Source organism: Oncorhynchus mykiss, chromosome 16 (assembly GCF_013265735.2).
Source record: "Oncorhynchus mykiss isolate Arlee chromosome 16, USDA_OmykA_1.1, whole genome shotgun sequence".
Lineage (NCBI taxonomy): Eukaryota > Metazoa > Chordata > Actinopteri > Salmoniformes > Salmonidae > Oncorhynchus > Oncorhynchus mykiss.
In genome coordinates this window covers 24,258,988-24,277,910 of record NC_048580.1, presented here as the reverse complement: position 1 = coordinate 24,277,910, position 18,923 = coordinate 24,258,988, and the positions used below count along the sequence as shown (strand labels likewise).

Sequence of the window (18,923 nt, the reverse complement as noted above, 5' to 3'; positions counted from 1 at the left end):
TATTGTGTGTAGATTGCTGAGGATTTTTATTTATTTAATCAATTTTAGAATAAGGCTATAGCGTAACAAAATGTGGGAGAAGTCAAGGGATCTGAATACTTTCCGAAGGCACTGTATATACAGTACCAGTCTTGGACACACCTACTAATTCCAGGGGGTTTCTTTGTTTTTACTATTTTCTACATTGTAGAATAGTAGTGAAGACATCAAAACGATGAAATAACACATATGGAATCATGTAGTAACAAAAAAAAAGTGTTAAAAATATATATTTTATATTTGAGATTCTTCAAAGTAGCCACCCTTTGCCTTGAGGACAGCTTGCACACTCTTGGCATTCTCTCAACCAGCTTCATGAGCTAGTCACCTGGAATGCATTTCAATTAACAGGTGTACCTTGTTAAAAGTTAATTTGTGGAATTTCTTACCTCCTTAATGCGTTTGAGCCAATCAGTTGTGCTGTGACAAGGTAGGGTTGGTATACAGACGATAGCCTATTTGGTAAAATACGAAGTCCATATGATGGCCAGAACAGCTCAAATAAGCAAAGAGAAAAAACTGTCCATCATTACTTTAATTAAGACATGAAGGTCAGTCAATACGGAACATTTCAAGAACTTTGAAAGTTTCTTCAAGTACAGTCGCAAAAACCATCAAGCGCTATGATGAAACTGGCTCTCATGAGGACCGCCACAGGAAAGGAAGACCAAGCGTTACACTTGCTGGGGAGAAAATGTTCATTAGAGTTACCAGACTCAGAAATTGCAGAGCAAATAAATGCTTCAGAGTTCAAGTAACAGACACATCTCAGCATCAACTGTTCAGAGGAGACTGTGTGAATCAGGCCTTCATGGTCTAATTGCTGCAAAGAAACCACTACTAAAGGACATCAATAAGAAGAAAAGACTTGCTTGGGCCAAGAAACATGATCAATGGATATTAGACCGGTGGAAATCTGTTCTTTGGTCTGATTAGTTCAAATTTGAGATTTCTGCTTCCAACCGATCTCCGCATATGTGGTTCCCACCTTGAAGCATAGAGGTGTGATGGTGTGGGGGTGCTTTGCTGGTAACACTGTCAGTGATTTATTTAGAATTCAAGGCACACTAAACCAGCATGGCTACCACAGCATTCTGCAGCGATACCCCATCCCATCTGATTTGCGTTTGGTGGGACTATCATTTGTTTTTCAACAGGACAATGACCCAAAACACACCTACAGGCTGTGTAATGAATATTTGACCAAGAAGGAGAGTGATGGAGTGCTGTATCAGATGAACCCAATTGAGGTGGTTTGGGATGAGTTGGACCGCAGAGTGAAGGAAAAGCAGCCAACAAGTTCTCAGCATATGTGGGAACTCCTTCAAGACTGTTGGAGAAGCATTCCAGGTGAAGCTGGTCGAGAGAATGCCAAGACTGTGCAAAGCTGTCATCAAGGGTGGCTACTTTGAAGAATCTCAAATATTAAATATATTTAGATTTGTTTCACACTTCTTTGGTTACTACATGATTCCACAATAATGGTCTGGGGCTGTTTTTTGTAATGGTTTGGGTTAGGGCCCTTAGTTCCAGTGAAGGCAAATAACGCTACAGCATACAAGACATTCTAGATGATTCTGTGCTTCCAACTTTGTGGCAACGGTTTGGGAAAGGTCCTTTCCTGTTTCAGCATGACAATGTCCCTGTGCACAAAGCGAGGTCCATACAGAAATGGTTTGTCGAGATATGTGTGGATGAACTGTTCCAACATCTACTGGAAAGCATTCCCAGAAGAGTGGTATAGCAGCAAAGGGGGGAACCAACTCCATATTAATGCCCATGATTTTGGAATGAGATGTTCGACAAGCATGTGTGCACATACTTTTGGTCATGTAGAGTACACAAAACATTAAAAACACATGCTCTTTCCACGACATAGACTGACCAGGTGAATCCAGGTGAAAGCTATGATACCTTATTTATGTCACTTGTTAAATCCACTTCAATCAGTGTAGATGAAGTGGAGGAGACAGGTTAAATAATTGAGACATTGATTGTGTATGTGAATGGGCAAGACAAAATATTGAAGTGCCTTTGAACAAGGGTATGGTATTAGGCAGGGGCACAACTTTCACTTGGGATGGGGTACGGCCCCCCACATTCTGAAATTGCATTTTTGTCCCCACCCAGTTTTATCATTGCACTCTGATGCAAAACGCAGCTCTGGGTGTACTTTAAGACCGCGTAGAAGCCTCAGAGCTATCGGGTAGGCTGTTTTCCAGTTTCAACCGGCTGGATTTAGGACCTCACAGACACCACCACCACAGCGTGCGGACAGGTTGTGTGAAGCCAAAGCTTCTGAAAGGCTGGCGTATTGGACCAGCATGGGAGAGATGAACCAAGGCAGCTGCTGTCTGTGTTGTTCTTTTTCTCTGAGTTGTAAAAGCAAGGAGAGCATAAACTGGCTTCTCCGTAGTTGACTGATCTAGCTGGCAAGATAACTGTTTTTTGACAGAAAAATAAATGTTTATTCCCAGTGCTGAGCTAGTAGTGTAACTGACATTCTATGTTAGCTAATGTTTCATCCCCTCTCGACTGAAGTGAATGAACACCTAGCAGCTAGTTAGCTAGCTAGCAGCTACCACAGCCAGTTCAGCTCTAGCTAGCCTCTAGCTATCTGTCAGGTAGCAGCATCTGTCATGTCTACTCCTGCTCCTCCCCTCCGGCGTTTGACGTCACCGGTTTACTGACCACTGGTCCTGGGAACCATCATTACGCACACCTGGCTTTCATCATTACGTGAACCTGTGCTTCATCATTAAGCACACCTGGACTCCATTACCTCACTCATTACCTCCCCTTTATCTGGCACTCCTTTAGGTTCTTTCCCCATGCAGTATTGTTTCTGTTTTCATGTCTAGACCCTACTCTTATGTTGTACCAGTCCATGTTATGTGTTATATTAAACTTACTACCTTCTTCTCATCTCCCAGCATCTATGTTACAGTATCTAACAGCTGTTGGAAATGTATGGAAATGTTTTATCGCCTTTGTTTTGTCCTGTTTCAGTCAATTTGATGATGCACCATTGTATCATTAGAAAGTAGAGCTATCCAAATGTTGGCTAATTCTAGCTAGCTCCCTAAATGTAGCTATTATTTTTGCCTCAATCACACTAGACCTGAATGAAATGATGAAATCAGCGACCAAACGATTGAAGACCAATATTTTGACATTTATAGGACAAGCAAGAAGCTCCAAAGATTTAAACTTTTTTAAGGAAGTCTGATAAACCTCTAAAGTCGATTTCCAAACTGTATCAAGGGTTGATAGAGGCTTTGCCCGACACAAAACCTAGGAGACGCTATTGACGATGATGAATGGATACAGATGTGTTAGAATGCCCATTCATGTTCATATAACCTCAGACATAAATGTCTGCAGTTTAAGACCATCCATAGAACATACTATATGCCAGTGAAACTGAATATCATGCACACAGAAATGAAATTATTCTGCTGGAGGTGTAAAAAAAAAACAGGGACATATTTGCATATGTTATGGTCTTGTGAAGGCTAGCTGAATTCTAACAAAGAGTATGTTCTTCTATCTTAGCATGTCTGCAGATTCTTCCTTCTCCCTGTTTTTATTTGCTTGGAAAAGTTGATAGTGGAGACTTATCAGAATAAACTGTAACCTAATATGTAAAGTGGTAAAGAAATGCATTGCTATTTCTTCTAATCCTCCCACAATAGATGGAATAAATGTCATGGTATGTGTCACTAGATTTGATTTATTATAAGATTAAGGGTATACTGTGCAACTTTCATAAGGTTATGATGTCTTATATGGAATACAGTACAGCAAAATGAGTCTGTATTGAAAACATGCCCACACCAGGGGAGATACAGTTCCTATTTAGGAAATCCCTAGCTCCTGGGCTGCTCAGTCCTGGCCCTGGGGGTCTGCCGTACTGTCGTTGTCACCCTGGCCTTTGCCTAACACACCTGAAACCAATAATTAATATTTAGTCTGGTTAAGATTTGATAAAGATAAAGACAATCAAAAGTCTTTGTACGTCATTTGTAAGAGTTGTTCATTTGTTAGGCTATTGGTTGAAGGTGCAACAAAATATTATTGAATTATCATTGATCTAGTTCAGTCTTATCAATCGCTAAAACATATTTTAAAATAATCTCTTACTTGTTGACTGGGCATTTTTGTGTACTTTATGTTGTTCTAAATAGAGACAGTTCGACAGGCCATGGGTCATATTAGATTGTGTAGAAGTGCAGGAAATTAGCTTAAGATACTCAGAACCCCCAATAGGTTATGTCCCCCCCACTTCTAAAACCAAAGTTGCGCCCCTGGTAGTAGGAGTTTGTGTGAAGAACTGCAACACTGCTGTGTTTTTCACGCTCAACAGTTTCCCGTGTGTTTCAAGAATGGTCCACCAGCCAAAGGACATCCAGCCAACACAACTGTGGGAAGCATTGGTGTCAACATGCCCTGGCGAATCGAGGCTGTTCTGTGGACATAAAGGGGTGGGGGGTGGGTGCAACTCAATATTAGGAAGGTGTTCCTAATGCTAGGTATACTCAGTGTATGTATGTACAGTTGAAGTCGGAAGTTTACATACACCTTAGCCAAATACATTTAAACTCACTTTTTCACAATTCCGGACATTTAATCCTAGTAAAAATTCCCCGTTTTAGGTCAGTTAGGATCACCACTTTGTTTTAAGAATGTGAAATGTCAGAATAATAGTAGAGACTAGTACTTTAACTTCCTGACTGTTGTCTTGCGATGTTGCTTCAATATATCCACATAATTTTCCTACCTCATGACGCCATCTAATTTGTGAAGTGCACCAGTCCCTCCTGCAGCAAAGCACCCCCACAACATGATGCTGCCAACCCCGTGCTTCACGGTTGGGATGGTGTTCTTCGGCTTGCAAGCCTCCCCCTTTTTCCTCCTAACATAACGATGGTCACATAACGATGGCGGTTTTGGAACAGTGTCGATATAGGACTCGTTTTACTGTGGATATAGATACTTTTGTAACCGTTTCCTCCAGCATCTTCACAAGGCCCTTTGCTGTTGTTCTGGGATTGATTTACACTTTTGGCACCAAAGTGCATTCATCTCTAGGAGACAGAAAGCGTCTCCTTCCTGAGCGGTATGACGGCTGCGTGGTCCCATGGTGTTTATACTTGCGCACTATTGTTTGTACAGATGAACGTGGTATCTTCAGGCATTTGGAAATTGCTCCCAAGGATGAACAAGTTTGTGACTTGTTTGTGTCTACAATTATTTTCTGAGGTCTTGGCTGATTTATTTTGATTTTCCCATGATGTCAAGCAAAGAGGCACTGAGTTTGAAGGTAGGCCTTGAAATACATCCACAGGTACACCTCCAATTGACTCAAATTATGTAAATTAGCCTATCAGAAGCTTCTAAAGCCATGACTTTAAACAGCTTTTCCAAGGTGTTTAAAGGCACAGTCAACTTAGTGTATGTAAACTTCTGAACCACTGAAGTTGTGATACAGTGAATTATAAGTGAAATAATCTGTTTGTAAACAATGGTTGAAAAATTACTTGTGTCATGCACAAAGTAGATGTCTTAACCGACTTGCCAAAACTATAGTTTGTTAACAAGAAATGTGTGGAGTGGTTGAAAAACAAGTTTTAATGACTCCAACTTAAGTGTATGTAAACTTCCGACTTCAACTGTATGTATGTATGTATGTATGTATGTATGCATGTATGTATGTGCATTGCATTGCATTCAGGAAAGTATCCAGACCCCTTGACTTAAAAAAAACATAATTACGTTAAACCCTTATTCTAAAATGGATTAAATTGTTTTTCCCCCTCATCAATCTACACACAGTACACCATAATGACAAAGCAAAGACAGGGTTTTAGAAATGTTGTCAAACTGAAATAGCAAATTTACATAAGTATTCAGACCCTTTCCTCAGTACATTGTTGAAGCATCTTTGGCAGCGATTACAGCCTCGAGTCTTCTTAGGTATGACGCTACAAGCACACCTGTATTTTGGAAGTTTCTCCCATTCTTCTCTGCAGATCCTCTCGAGCTCTGTCAAGTTGGATGGGGAGGGTCGCTGCACAGCAAATTTCAATCAGGTTCAAGTTCAGGCTCTGGCTGGGCCACTCAAGGACATTCAGAGACTTGTCCACAAGCCACTCCTGCGTTGTCTTGGCTGTGTGCTTAGGGTCATTGTCATGTTGGAAGGTGAACCTTCGCCCCAGTCTGAGGTCCTGAGCGCTCTGGAGCAGGTTTTCATCAAGGATGTCTCCGTACTTTGCTCCGTTCATCTTTCCCTCAATCCTGACTAGTCTCCCAGTCCCTGCCACTGAAAAACATCCCAACAGCATGATGTTTCACCGTAGGCATGGTGCCAAGTTTCCTCAAGACGTGACGATTGGCATTCAGAGTTGAATGCATTCAGTTGTACAACTGACTAGGTTTCCCCTTTCCCTTTCCCTTTGCCAGTCTTGGTTTCATCAGACCAGAGAATCTTGTTTCTCAAAGTCTGAGAGTCCTTTAGATGCCTTTTGGCAAACTCCAAGAGGGCTGTCATGTGCCTTTTACTGAGGAGTGGCTTTCGTATGGCTACTCTACCATCAAGGCCTGATTGGTGGAGTGCTGCAGAGATGGTTGTCCTTCTGGAAGTTTCTCTCATCTCTACAGAGGAACTCTTGAGCTCTGTCAGAGTGACCATTGGGTTCTTGGTCACCTCCCTGACCAACGTCCTTCACCCCCGATTGCTCAGTTTGGTCGGGCGGCCAGCTCTATGAAGAGTCTTGGTGGTTTCAAACTTCATCAATTTAAGAATTATGGAGGCCACTGTGTTCTTGAGGACCTTCAATGCTGCAGAATTTATTTTTCCCCAGATCTGTGCCTCGACACAATCCTGTCTCGGAGCTCTACGGGACAATTCCTTTGACGTCATGGCCAATTGAATGTACCGCAGGTGGACTCCAATCAAGTTGCAGAAACATCTCAAGGATAATCATTGGAAGCAGGATGCAACTGAGCTCAATTTTCGAGTCTCATAGCAAAGGGTCTGAATACTTATGTAAATAATGTATTTCTTTTTTCTATTGGGGTATTGGGTGTAGATTGATGGATTTAATCCAATTTAGAATAAGGCTGTAACGTAACAAAATGTGGAAAAGGGGAATGGGTTTGGATACTTTCCGAATGCGCTGTTAACTGGAGAGAGAGAGAGAGAGAGAGAGAGAGAGAGAGAGAGAGAGAGAGAGAGAGAGAGAGAGAGAGAGAGAGAGAGAGAGAGAGAGAGAGAGAGAGAGAGAGAGAGAGAGAGAGAGAGAGAGAGAGAGAGAGAGAGAGAGAGAGAGAGAGAGAGAGAGAGAGAGAGAGAGAGAGAGAGAGAGAGAGAGAGAGAGAGAGAGAGAGAGAGAGAGAGAGAGAGAGAGAGAGAGAGAGAGGCTGATTCTCTGTGATCCCATGAGTAAATGAATAAGTCCTGTAACTTAGGCAGCAACGATTATAGAAATCCCAACGTGTGTGTAATATAGAGAGAAGAGTAATACCTCATACTTGTGCGCATACATGACCATACACACACACACCACAAGCTTTTTGACCATACCCACACACTCTCTCTACACACATGTGCACACGCACACACACGAGCGCACACACATGACAGAGTGAGTGTCATCTCTCCACCTCCCTCTGTGTTGGATTTATAGTTGGCTTCCCCCTCTGTCGCACACTCACACTTGGAGAGGAAACATGATCCTCGTTCTGTGTCTCTAGGTAGATGAAAATGCCAAGAGAAACGGCTACAATTACCATATCCCTATGGTACTGCAATATATGTTACAATATACTGGCATGTTCCCAAAATATACTGTAATAATAGGTGTTCATAATAATATGTTAATGACATTGTGTTATAATTATGTTATAATAATATCATTTAGATGTATCAACCTGCAGTGTGTAAGGGACAATCTATCTTTTAACATATTTTATCTATAGCAGGTAAACATCTTAAAGCTGAAATGCGCATCAGTTGAAACAGCGCCACTGTCCGCCCCAGCGCACTGTGCTATCTTACCTCCAAACGAGTTTCAATGCCATACAACACTCCTTTCGTGCCTCCAACTGCTCTTAAACGCTAGTAAAAACCAAATCCATGCTTTTCAACCGTTCGCTGCCTGCACCCGCACGCCCGACTAGCATCACCACCCTGGATGGTTCCGACCTAGAATATATGGACGTCTACAAGTACCTAGGTGTCTGGCTAGACTGCAAACTCTCCTTCCAGACTCATATCAAACATCTCCAATCCAAAATCAAATCTAGAGTCAGCTTTCTATTTCGCAACAAAGCCTCCTTCACTCACGCAGCAAAACTTACCCTTGTAAAACTGACTATCCTACCGATCCTCGACTTAGGCGATGTCATCTACAAAATAGCTTCCAATACTCTACTCAGCAAACTGGATACAGTTTATCACAGTGCCATCCGTTTTGTTACTAAAGCACCTTATACCACCCACCACTGCGACCACCCACCACTGCGACCTCGAGTCAGCTGGCCCTCGCTACATGTTCGTCGCCAGACCCACTGGCTCCAGGTCATCTACAAGTCTATGCTAGGTAAAACTCCGCCTTATCTCAGTTCACTGGTCACGATTGCAACACCCACCCGTAGCACGCGCTCCAGCAGGTGTATCTCACTGACCATCCCTAAAGCCAACACCTCATTTGGCCGCCTTTCCTTACAGTTCTCTGCTGCCTGCGACTGGAACGAATTGCAAAAATCTCTGAAGTTGGAGACTTTTATCTCCCTCACCAACTTTAAACATCTGCTATCTGAGCAGCTAACCGATCGCTGCAGCTGTACATAGTCCATCGGTATATAGCTCACCCAATTTACCTACCTCATCCCCATACTGTTTTTATTTATTTACTTTTCTGCTCTTTTGCACACCAGTATCTCTACCTGCACATGTTCATCTGATCATGTATCACTCCAGTGTTAATCTGCTAAATTGTAATTATTCACTCCTATGGCCTATTTATTGCCTACCTCCTCATGCCTTTTGCACACAATGTACAGTGCCTTGCGAAAGTATTCGGCCCCCTTGAACTTTGCGACTTTTTGCCACATTTCAGGCTTTAAACATAAAGATATAAAACTGTATTTTTTTGTGAAGAATCAACAACAAGTGGGACACAATCATGAAGTGGAACGACATTTATTGGATATTTCAAACTTTTTTAACAATTCAAAAACTGAAAAATTGGGCGTGCAAAATTATTCAGCCCCCTTAAGTTAATACTTTGTAGCGCCACCTTTTGCTGCGATTACAGCTGTAAGTCGCTTGGGGTATGTCTCTATCAGTTTTGCACATCGAGAAACATTTTTTCCCATTCCTCCTTGCAAAACAGCTCGAGCTCAGTGAGGTTGGATGGAGAGCATTTGTGAACAGCAGTTTTCAGTTCTTTCCACAGATTCTCGATTGGATTCAGGTCTGGACTGTGACTTGGCCATTCTAACACCTGGATATGTTTATTTTTTAACCATTCCATTGTAGATTTTGCTTTATGTTTTGGATCATTGTCTTGTTGGAAGACAAATCTCCGTCCCAGTCTCAGGTCTTTTGCAGACTCCATCAGGTTTTCTTCCAAAATGGTCCTGTATTTGGCTCCATCCATCTTCCCATCAATTTTAACCATCTTCCCTGTCCCTGCTGAAGAAAAGCAGGCCCAAACCATGATGCTGCCACCACCATGTTTGACAGTGGGGATGGTGTGTTCAGCTGTGTTGCTTTTACGCCAAACATAACGTTTTGCATTGTTGCCAAAAAGTTCAATTTTGGTTTCATCTGACCAGAGCACCTTCTTCCACATGTTTGGTGTGTCTCCCAGGTGGCTTGTGGCAAACTTTAAACAACACTTTTTATGGATATCTTTAAGAAATGGCTTTCTTCTTGCCACTCTTCCATAAAGGCCAGATTTGTGCAATATACGACTGATTGTTGTCCTATGGACAGAGTCTCCCACCTCAGCTGTAGATCTCTGCAGTTCATCCAGAGTGATCATGGGCCTCTTGGCTGCATCTCTGATCAGTCTTCTCCTTGTATGAGCTGAAAGTTTAGAGGGACGGCCAGGTCTTGGTAGATTTGCAGTGGTCTGATACTCCTTCCATTTCAATATTATCGCTTGCACAGTGCTCCTTGGGATGTTTAAAGCTTGGGAAATCTTTTTGTATCCAAATCCGGCTTTAAACTTCTTCACAACAGTATCTCGGACCTGCCTGGTGTGTTCCTTGTTCTTCATGATGCTCTCTGCGCTTTTAACGGACCTCTGAGACTATCACAGTGCAGGTGCATTTATATGGAGACTTGATTACACACAGGTGGATTGTATTTATCATCATTAGTCATTTAGGTCAACATTGGATCATTCAGAGATCCTCACTGAACTTCTGGAGAGAGTTTGCTGCACTGAAAGTAAAGGGGCTGAATAATTTTGCACGCCCAATTTTTCAGTTTTTGAATTGTTAAAAAAGTTTGAAATATCCAATAAATGTTGTTCCACTTCATGATTGTGTCCCACTTGTTGTTGATTCTTCACAAAAAAATACAGTTTTATATCTTTATGTTTGAAGCCTGAAATGTGGCAAAAGGTCGCAAAGTTCAAGGGGGCCGAATACTTTCGCAAGGCACTGTATATAGATTTTTTTTTCTACTATGTTATTGACTTGTTTATTGTTTATTGTTTACTCCATGTGTAACTCTGTGTTGTTGTCTGTTCACACTGCTATGCTTTATCTTGGTCAGGTCGTAGTTGCAAATCAGAACTTGTTCTCAACTAGCCTACCTGGTTAAATAAAGGTGAAATTAAAAATTTAAAAAACAAAAAAACAATTGTGTTATTGTTTTTGTTGAAATGGAGGAGAGGAGCATCCAGCATCGTGAAAACATTTCTTGCAGTATACTGTTTTATCGCGCATGCATTGATGTGCAATGATATCCAATGATGTCAGAGGGAACAAAACAGTGTTCGCAGTTTGAAATACTGCAAACTGATGCGGCAGTTTCTCCAAGTATGGATTCCAGCTTTAATGCCATATATTGACATGCCAGCAGCATACCACCCTGCATGCCACTGCTGGCTTGCCTCTGAAGCTAATCAGGGTTGGCCCTGATGGGAGACCAGAAGCTGTTGGAGGGCCAGTAGGAGGCACTCTTTCCTTTGGTCCAAGGACACCCTGTGTTTGTGTGCTGTCTTTCGGATGGGACGATAAACCTGTCCTGACTCTCTGTGGTCACTAAAGATCCCATGGCACTTATTGTAAGAGTAGGGGTGTTAACCCCGGTGTCCTGGCTACATTCCCAATCTGGCCGTCATACCATCATGGCCACCTAATCATCCCCTGCTCCAAATTGGATCATTCATCTCCACTCCCCTGTAACTATTCCCCAGGTGGTTATTGTAAATGAGAATGTGTTCTCAGTCAACTTAACCGGTAATAAAAAAATAACAGAGTTGTAGGTTTGCTACTAACCCTCTAATTAGTGATTTTTCAGCAGCCACCCAAGAGATGAGTCTGACATTGAAAATGACCTGGCTTGTGCATGCGTGTGTAACATTTTGTGGGAGGCGGAGTGTACATGGGAACTGCTGTGTGTGCCAGTGTGTAGGTACGTGAGCTATGCGTCTCTGTGTCCGAGTGTGATTCATTCCGAGCAGGTGTGAGTGAGCCTGTATGGCGGCGTAAACAGTGCCATCTGCGAGTAGGTGGGATCGGAAGCGTGGCACCAGGCCTCTGGCAGACGAGGGGGAGGTCGTAGCACACCGATGCCCAAGAAGGGGAGAGGAGGGCCTGAAACACACCCACTCAGCCCCTGCTTTTCAGTATGAAAAATCTCTCTGGAGGCTGTATAGACATCCCAACACCCAGGGGAGTAAGAAAACCATCAGGGACATATCTGATGACCTATATAATGCAGCTGCTGCTAGTGCAGCATTGCCATGTTCAAGACAGCCACCATTACACTGTTGTCACTAGTTAATAAAGCCACAAAGGTAGAATTATGGATAAACCCCGCCCATTTCTAAAATGTATCTTCATATAATCTGATTTGAAAACCTAACCCTAACCTTAACCACACTACTAACCTTGTCTAGCCTTAAATTAAGACCAAACAGCTAATTGGTATAGCCACTTTGACTTTGTGGCTGTAGAATCTGACTTTGTGGCTGTCTAGTTGAAACCCAGCAACACCCAGGGGGATAATGTAATCAATTTCCACTCTGACCCCTAATCCACAATGCCAGTGACTCTATTCCTTAGAAACTGCCTTGAGTCTCCCGGCAACCATGGCTGGGAGGCTAAGATTTTGCCATTTTAATGCTGTGACTCCAGTTTCAACCTGCAGAGGAGGGAGAAATTGAGTTTCATGTTAGACCACACCAGTGGAAATGGATGTTAGACCACACCAGTGGAAATGGATGTTAGACCACACCAGTGGAAATGGATGTTAGACCACACCAGTGGAAATGGATGTTAGACCACACCAGTGGAACTGTATGATGTAGAACCTGTCTTTTGTTAGTTATTTATTGACAAGCCCAAATAGTTATTAAGAGGCTTTGAACTTCACACATATTAGTTTTATTGGGTATTTGAAATACCCATTTATCTTTGGGATAGGTTTGAGTATATGAACTTAAAAATGACCATTATGAATTTGGTTAAAGTTTGAATGATTGTTGTTCCTTGCTCAATAATTATCACAGATGAAGAGAGAAGCCATTTTAGTCGTCAACAAACTTATGGAGAATATTTTCATGAAAGCATAACGCACATATGTAAACCAATTAACCAATCAGGAATCAGCTAATCAACCCAATGTACCAATAGAAGAATGAATAGAGGGGGTCCCAGTACTCACACTGCCCAGGTTGACCTCTCTCTTGCCGCCTCTGGAGAACTGGCTGGTCAGATGGTAGATCATGGTCCGCCCCCGCTTCCTGGCTTCGCTGAAGTGAGAGCTGCCACTCTTCCTGCTCCGCCTCTTATCCTCTGAAATGTTCAATCACACAGTCGACTTCCATCTGTTTTTTAACATGCTTGTGTCATGTCACAAGACAATAACAAGTCTACAGCTCGGTGTCTATATGATTGAACTACAAAAACAATATATTTGAAGTGAACACAAATGGCTGCCCAACGGCATAATAAATCAATAACAATAATGACAAACAGGAGAACATTGCGGAGGGGATAAAAGGTGGTAAATCATAAACCACATCCAAACCAAAGGAAAATAGTTTTTGGTGAGAGCGATTTTGAAGTTGTGGCCTACCTTCTTTCTTGTGATGCACTTTGCCGTGTGTGTCAGTGATGTCCTTGAACGAGAAGAGGAATAGGACCATCTCCCCCTTCTCGTTCTTTATGGGCACAACGTCCAGTAGGCACCAGAAAGAGGTCCCTGAACAAAGCAAACAAACAAAGATTTTTTGAGGAAAAAAAAGAAGCAATGTAGGACATGATCCATGAGCTTCCTTGCATCATTACATGTGATGAATAAATAAATGAATGGAAAATGATACCGCAAAAAAAATGACGTTGCTCAGATTAAAAATGGTACTGCTGGCATCTCATTAATAACAGTGATAAAGCAGATAAGAGAAGAAAAAAACTCTTGCAACCGATTGCTCACGTTGGCTAGCTAAGCTCTCTTGGTCTCCTTGGACCATGCAATAGATGTCTAATGTTAAGGCTGAGTTTAGCCAAAGTAGCAATTCAGCAGCAATTCAGTAGCAATTCAGGGTCTCTTGCTTTATTTAGATCTGTAGACACCCAGACTATCAACAAACTTTCCATTCAGTAATTAGCAACACAGTGGTTCACATCATTTCCTGTGTACGATTTGGGTCTCTGTTGAGGGAACATAGCTTATAGTAAGCCTGTTTCGGAGGTGGGAGAAGCTCTTAGTGCTGTGTTCTGTGTGCAAGCGTTACATCTTATTGTGGGCCACAGGACAATACTGGCAATTCGTTTAGAATCCTACTTAAAATTCAGTCATTCAGAGGCGAGAGTATGTTCACACATGGACACACACACACTCACACACACACACTAATTCCTTGAGTTAAACACTGCAGCCCTGTTAAACCTACTGCATAGATGCTCGTCCATATTTCCGTCTCTGCTTGCTTTTAGCTGATTTCAAATACTTTATCGGCGCTTGAATGAGTGTGCCTGGTTTAATGGACTAATAGAGTAGTCCCAAACTGCAAACCCCACCCATATGGCACTCCAGGCAAACGCTCCAAGCAAATGCTCAAAGTATTTGAAAGATTTCAAATAGTAGCTGAAGCCAGGTCTGCGTCTATGCTCGTGGGGCACACTCAATCATCACAATAGAATCTCTAGAACAGACATCCCCATTAAATAGAATATAATTATATTTCTACGGTCTCACTCTCACCATTCTTCTTGTAGAAGTGGACCTCAGTCTGGAACTCCTCTCGTCCCTCCAGGGCCTTCTCCATCTGCTGGGCCACGTGCTCGCTGGTGTCGTGGCCGTACAGGAAGCGGCAGCTGCACTTCTTCTGCATCACCTCGGTGCGCGCGAAGCCCGTCAGCTCGCAGAAGCCGTCCGAGCAGTAGACGATTGGGTAGCCGCGGTGGCCCTGCGCGTTGCCCAGCAGGAAGTTGCTGTCTGTGGGGTCGAGGAAGAGAACGAGAATGTTTGTCAATCAGGAGTGTTTGGAAATAACTGTTTGGTTCTTGCACGGGCTATATAGACTTACAGTAATAGGTAGGCCTATGCCTGGCTAATAGGTAGCAATTCCTGGCAGACCACCAAGCACCGGCCCGTCTGACATAAAACAATGCTCTTCTTGCCCTTTCATTCTATCCACACCTCGGGCTCCATGTACCCCCTTTCTTTTCCCCTTTTTTTCTCTCCATCTCATCAGCACCATGGACAGTGTCAGCCTAAACAGTACAATAGTAGTCTCGCAGAGCATTGGTGCTGCATTCACACATTATGGCAAAATTCCAATAATCTCTCGTTCATTGCAAAAGCATTGGATTGTTGTATGTATGGGCAAGAGGGACCAGTCATTTACCTTAAAATCCATTAAGGGAAGTGAGCAAGTGCACATTTTGGGAGAAAGTAGAGATTTATTGGGATCACAACCTCTATTAATTTAGCTATGCCTGCAGGCTCTACCACCACAGATGACCAAACACCAATACCTCTGCCCAGGGGATCAACCCATTCCTGTACATGTAGGGATCACATAACAATATGTTCACATATGCCCAGTGGCAACAGACATGCTCTCCTCCCGTATTCCACAGAATAAAACAACTGTGCACCATAAGCAGTTTGTGGCGCCGAAAAGCAACAGTCAAGTACACCTGACTGTGTCTGGCATAACTGGCATTTACATCATTTAAACATCTCGGTGTTCAAGTAAGGGCCGGGATTTGGATTTACACTTTAGGTCTACATGTCCATTAGGTATATAACCTAGGTTCCTTGAAGAGGAAGGCTACAATGTTTCCAATGTAAAAAAATTCAAGTCAAAGACTGAATCAAGGCAAGCTTGACACACACCACCAGCTACTCAAAATTCCAGAGGGAGTAGGCCACACTCGGAGGAGGAGTGCAAGAGCACGACGAAGGAGAGCTAAGCAGCTGACGACACGCTTTAGACAAACTAGCGCTTTAATTGCCCGTCCTCGACAGTCAGGAAGCCATCCACTGGGGATTTTTCAAAGTGGTGACAGCCTTCATGGGCGTGCAGCGAGCGACAACAAACCCGCCACAGAGGAATTGCATAAAGAGAAGCAGGCAGCAACCACCGGATCCACCGCCTCGACACCGGCAGTCAATGGAAGTTTCGTGGCGCACGGTTCCTGGCAAGCTGTGTCTTGAGAACCTGACATTTGATTGGCTATTTATGGCCCTTTGTGAAAGAGTCTGAATTGGTGGATTAAAGTGGTTCGTTATGAGGACACGCTGACTGTCAATGTTTTATCGTTTTGTAGCTACAAAATGTCCGAAAACTGCACCTCACCAAACAAGTTCAAAGAGTGTCAAACAATGAGTGTCTACTGAAGCAATGCCAATAACTCCCGAGGTCTAGAGAGAAACACTGACAACATAGCAAATACTATAGACCTCCATGTACTCTTTGCATGCTACCTTGTAGTCCTAACCATCAAACACTACATACATGTAGCAGAGTAGGCCTATAGACTACAGTTTGTTTTGCTAGTTTGTTTTTGCTAAACTCAACCCTTTACATCTTCAGCTTATGCACTATGGTCTAAGAATACATTCACCAACTCTAGTCAGCAGTATCTCTATATTGTCTCCCAAGTGGGTCAAGGGTACCCCATAAATCACAGGGTAAGAATATCTTGGCACCAAAATGTTGAGCTATTCTGTACTTTAATGTATTTTGCATTCTCTGATACTGACTAACCATGATCCCTTGCGCTGTCATCTTTAGTGTCAGATTTGCAACTGCCCCAATTGAATCAACTGTAAATACCGGAAAACCACACCCCTGCTTCACTCCAAATGTCAATGCTGTTAAAACCAATACATACCACAAGTTCCTCTTGTGGATGTTGTCATTGGGTATTGACCTGAACACACCTATCCTTAAAATCACAGCACAGAATAAAGATGGAGTGAACCCGCATTGTGGTTGTCCATTAGCTGTGATAGATTGAATTGAGCCTGTTGGAGTATTTTCAGAATCATTTTTGTTGTATTGTTTGCTAGCTGGCTCTCATTGACTACCAATGTTGCTAAAGCTAGCTAGCTAGTTAATATAACTTGTTTTCTCCAAATGTATGTTATCTAGTTCAGTTATATTATGAATATAACTAATCTGCTGTCGACATCAGATTTGAGAGCACTTGTTAGCGCCAAAGGTAGTTTGTAGCTTTGACTGCATGCTGACAGTGCATGTAGAGCCATCCAGTGGCTAGCCACACTACAAAAATAATTTTCCCAGGTTCCTGTGAAGCAATTTTATTGACAGTCCATGACAGAGTCTCATTATCAGCAAGGTGTAGTATGTGTTTAATTTAATTGTGTATTAAAAACAAGTTTGAGATCATTTTGAGAGTTTTCTTCAGTGGTTTGAATGAGGAATTAGGCTGCCCGGAAAAATATTGTCAGAGTTTGCAACAGTAAGGCGTAGGGTCAATTGTTGTCAATAAAGGCTTTGTGTCTCAAGCTTAAAATGTGTTCAGCCTGATAGTGTATGCCACTGTCTCATGTCTGAAAATATAAATTGACTTCACTACTAAGCTTCTTGAGAACTAATACACTGTAGACTACATCTCTAAGATCACTGCCAACGCTAGGAAAAGAGGCAGTAGTTGCCTCACAACAGAGAGGGGCCATAGAAGTCTGATAGAAGTCTGATAGAAGCACACTAACAAAGCACCCAAAACATAGTGGAGTACAGCATACAGTTGAAGTCGGAAGTTTACATACACCTTAGGCAAATACATTTCAACTCAGTTTTTCACAATTCCTGACATTTAATCCTAGTAAAAATTCCCTGTCTTAGGTCAGTTAGTATCACCACTGTATTTTAAGAATGTGAAATGTCAGAATAATAGTAGAGAGAATGATTTATTCCAGCTTTTATTACTTTCATCACATTCCCAGTAGTTCAGAAGTTTACATACACTAAATTAGTATTTGGTGGCACTGCCTTTAAATTGTTTAACTTGGGTCAAACATTTTGGGTAGCATTCCACAAGCTTCCCACAATAAGTTGGGTGAATTTTGGCCCATTCCTCCTGACAGAGCTGATGTAACAGAGTCAGGTTTGTTGGACTCCTTGCTCGCACACGCTTTTTCAGTTCTGTCCACAACTTTTCTATGGGACTGAGGTCAGGGCTTTGTGATGGCCACTCCAATACCTAGAATTTGTTGTCCTTAAGCCATTTGCCACAACTTTGGAAGTATGCTTGGGGTCATTGTCCAGTCGGAAGACCCATTTGCGACCAAGCTTTAACTGATGTCTTGAGATGTTGCTTCAATATGTCCACATCATTTTCCTACCTCATGATGCCATCTATTTTGTGAAGTAAACCAGTCCCTCCTGCAGCAAAGCACCCCCACAACATGATGCTGCCACCCCTGTGCTTCACGGTTGGGTGTTTTTCGGCTTACAAGCCTCCCCCTTTTTCCTCCAAATATAACAATGGTCATTATGGCCAAACAGTCCTATTTTTGTTTCATCAGACCAGAGGACATTTCTACAAAAAGAACGATCTTTGTCCCCATGTGCAGTTGCAAACCGTAGTCCTTGCTGAGCGGCCTTTCAGGTTATGTCGATATAGGACTCGTTTTACTGTGGATATAGATACTTTTGTACCTGTTTCCTCCAGCATCTTCACAAGGTCCTTTGCTGTTGTTCTGGGATTGATTTGCACTTTTCGCACCAAAGTAGGTTCATCTTCCTGAGCGGTATGACGGCTGCATGGTCCCATGGTGTTTATACTTGTGCACAATTGTTTGTACAGATGAATATGATACCTTCAGGCGTTTGGAAACTGCTCCCAAGGATGAACCAGAGGTTTTGGCTGATTTCTTTTGATTTTCTCATGATGTCAAGCAAAGAGGCACTGAGTTAGGCCTTGAAATACATCCACAGGTGCGTTCATCTCTAGGAGACAGAACACGTCTCCTTCCTGAGCGATATGATGGCTGCGTGGTTCCATTGTTTTTATACTTGCGTACTATTTTTTGTACAGATGAACGTGGTACCTTCAGGCGTTTGGAAATTGCTCCCAAGGATGAACCAGACTTGTGGAGGTCTAAAAATGTTTTCTGAGATCTTGGCTGATTTCTTTTGATTTTCCCATGATGTCAA

The 18,923-nt window shown here is 42.5% G+C and overlaps 1 protein-coding gene across 1 annotated transcript in view; it reads right to left on the bottom strand.

Annotated features, from left to right (window-relative positions):
- Nucleotides 1-18,923, bottom strand: part of kcnh4b (potassium voltage-gated channel, subfamily H (eag-related), member 4b) — a 69,457-nt gene that overhangs the window by 34,086 nt on the left and 16,448 nt on the right. The window contains exons 2-4 of the mRNA XM_021565316.2: nucleotides 14,492-14,725; nucleotides 13,364-13,489; nucleotides 12,950-13,080 (exon numbers count right to left, since the gene is read on the bottom strand). Coding sequence (XP_021420991.2) covers nucleotides 12,950-13,080; nucleotides 13,364-13,489; nucleotides 14,492-14,725 — 491 coding nt within the window. The remainder of the gene's footprint in view (nucleotides 1-12,949; nucleotides 13,081-13,363; nucleotides 13,490-14,491; nucleotides 14,726-18,923) is intronic.